The 2,202-nt window shown below is 25.4% G+C and overlaps 1 protein-coding gene across 1 annotated transcript in view; it reads left to right on the forward strand.

Annotated features, from left to right (window-relative positions):
• The first annotated feature begins 1,372 nt into the window (after positions 1–1,372).
• The window catches only part of LOC105619729, a 31,087-nt gene continuing 30,257 nt past the window's right edge, over positions 1,373–2,202 (forward strand). Inside the window, exon 1 of the mRNA XM_012201248.1 lies at positions 1,373–1,572. Within this exon, the coding sequence (XP_012056638.1) occupies positions 1,373–1,572 (200 nt within the window). The remainder of the gene's footprint in view (positions 1,573–2,202) is intronic.

The following is a 2,202-nucleotide window of genomic DNA, read 5'->3' on the forward strand; positions in this document are numbered from 1 at the left end:
ATATAGTTAGATTTTGTTCAATGAATTATTATACATAAGAAAAACAATTTATTTTATTTTACAAATAATTTAACAAAATTATTTTCTATAGTTTACAACATTAGCGACTTCAAAATATGATTTGCAATTAACCATTGAAGTTTTATCTGTTACATTCTTCTTTAATCTCTTCTTGATATCGTATCTCTCATTCACCTTTAACATGGATATTGTAAGCGATAAGAAATATTTCTTATTTAAATAAATGCATGTTGTACTTGCTAAATTTCTTGGAATAAAATCTCACTTTAAAATAGTTAAAATAGTTAAAATACTATTACTATTGAGAAAAAATGAAAAATTTGCATTCTTGAATAAGAGTGACTAATTTTCATTTGAGTGAAATTCACTTAAAAAAAAAGTGAAGTTATTTTTCTTTATAGTAAATTTAAAAAAAAATTGAAAGTCTGCCACTCTTATTCAAGAGTGCAAATTTTCCCTTTTTTTCTTATAGTAGCAGTATTTTAATTCTCTATGAGATTTTATTCCAAGATATTTAGAGAGTATATTACATCGGTCTATATCAATTTCCGCATAACAAGTAGCATAGAAAATCATGACAGGTAAAACATTTGTTAGAACTTCTCCAAGATACCTATGATGAGTTAAGAGACGAAGGTGAAATTGCCATTATGGAAAAGTATTGGAACATCGCAAAACGTTACACTGAAATACTTACGTGTAAGACAATCTCTCAGTTTTCATTACTCAGGAAATATGCAAGTTTCATATAAAAATTCAAATAATATTTTTATTAAATAATTTATTTGTGATTGTACACAGTATTGTGTTTCAAATTTCATAATTATAAACAGTAAAAGCTAATTTTTTTAAGTAATTAACTAATCGATAATGATACAATGAACACGTACATAGCGTGATATTACATTAAATCATATCACACGTATACATCATTTTGTTACCATTTGAAATATTTGCAACGTCTTCTTGTGTGTAACCATCCTTAACACATATAAGGAGAACGTAAATGAAAAACATTTTATAAAAAATATCATACCGATCAAATAATATTCTGGAAATTAAAATATTTTTCTCTTTACAAACATCAATATTTATACCTTAAGAAGTGCGTTTATACGCACAAAACTTGAAATAGCCATATGTAGCTGTACATGAAGCTGTACATGATACTGTAAACATACATATTGGGAAAGATTAAAATAAAAGAAATTTAAAATATATAATAATGTTTAAAAATGTTAATTAATAATTTTTTATGATTGTTTAAAAAAAAAATTCGTTTTTAGTGCTCTTTATCTTCACCGATATTTTGTTCATCTTTTCTCCATTTTTGCCATATATAATCGATACTATGTACTGTGGAAACAAATCTCAGCTGCAACCATCGTTAAAAATCGTCACAGAATACTTCATCGATCAAGAAAAATACTTTTATTTAATTATACTACATGCAAATGTAGCATTATTTATAGGCTCACTAACAATGCTAGCAACGGGAACAATGCTTTTAACGTATATGCAACATGTCTGCGGAATGTTAAAAATTGCCAGGTAAGAAAATTAATGTGATAATGATTCTAATAAAAGGATCCCACTAATTACATGATAAAATAAGTCCCGATGAAATGAGGTAATTTTCACATATGATGTAGTTTATAATGTGATGGACAAAATATGTCATATATACGAAGTTAGAAAATAGATAATTTTTGAACTATATACATAAAAGGTGCAAAATTTATACTTACAGAGCACCTTTGATACATCATAGTTCAAAAATCTATCTAATATTAAATTTTAAGTTTAATTTTAAGTAACATCTTTTGTCACACGTTATAAGCTATATTACACATAAAAACTAATTCATTTTATCGGGAATTTTACTAATTTTCCATACGAAATCTTTTATATTGTAAATAATAAAATATTTGCTTTGTCGCATTCAATCAGTATGAATCAGTATGATCAGTATTACATTGCATTTATTTCAAAATTATTATGCGTGTTAATTATATGTTCACGTATTGTGCAAACATGCACAATACGTAAATTCATTGTTGGCTTAGACGGTTCCTTTTTTTTAATTCAAAAACTACAGCGAATATTATATGTTCACATATTGTGCAAACACAAATTATTATACAATTATACAATATTACGCAATTATATATATACATATAT

Source organism: Atta cephalotes (assembly GCF_000143395.1).
Source record: "Atta cephalotes unplaced genomic scaffold scaffold00022, whole genome shotgun sequence".
NCBI classification, from domain to species: Eukaryota; Metazoa; Arthropoda; class Insecta; order Hymenoptera; family Formicidae; genus Atta; species Atta cephalotes.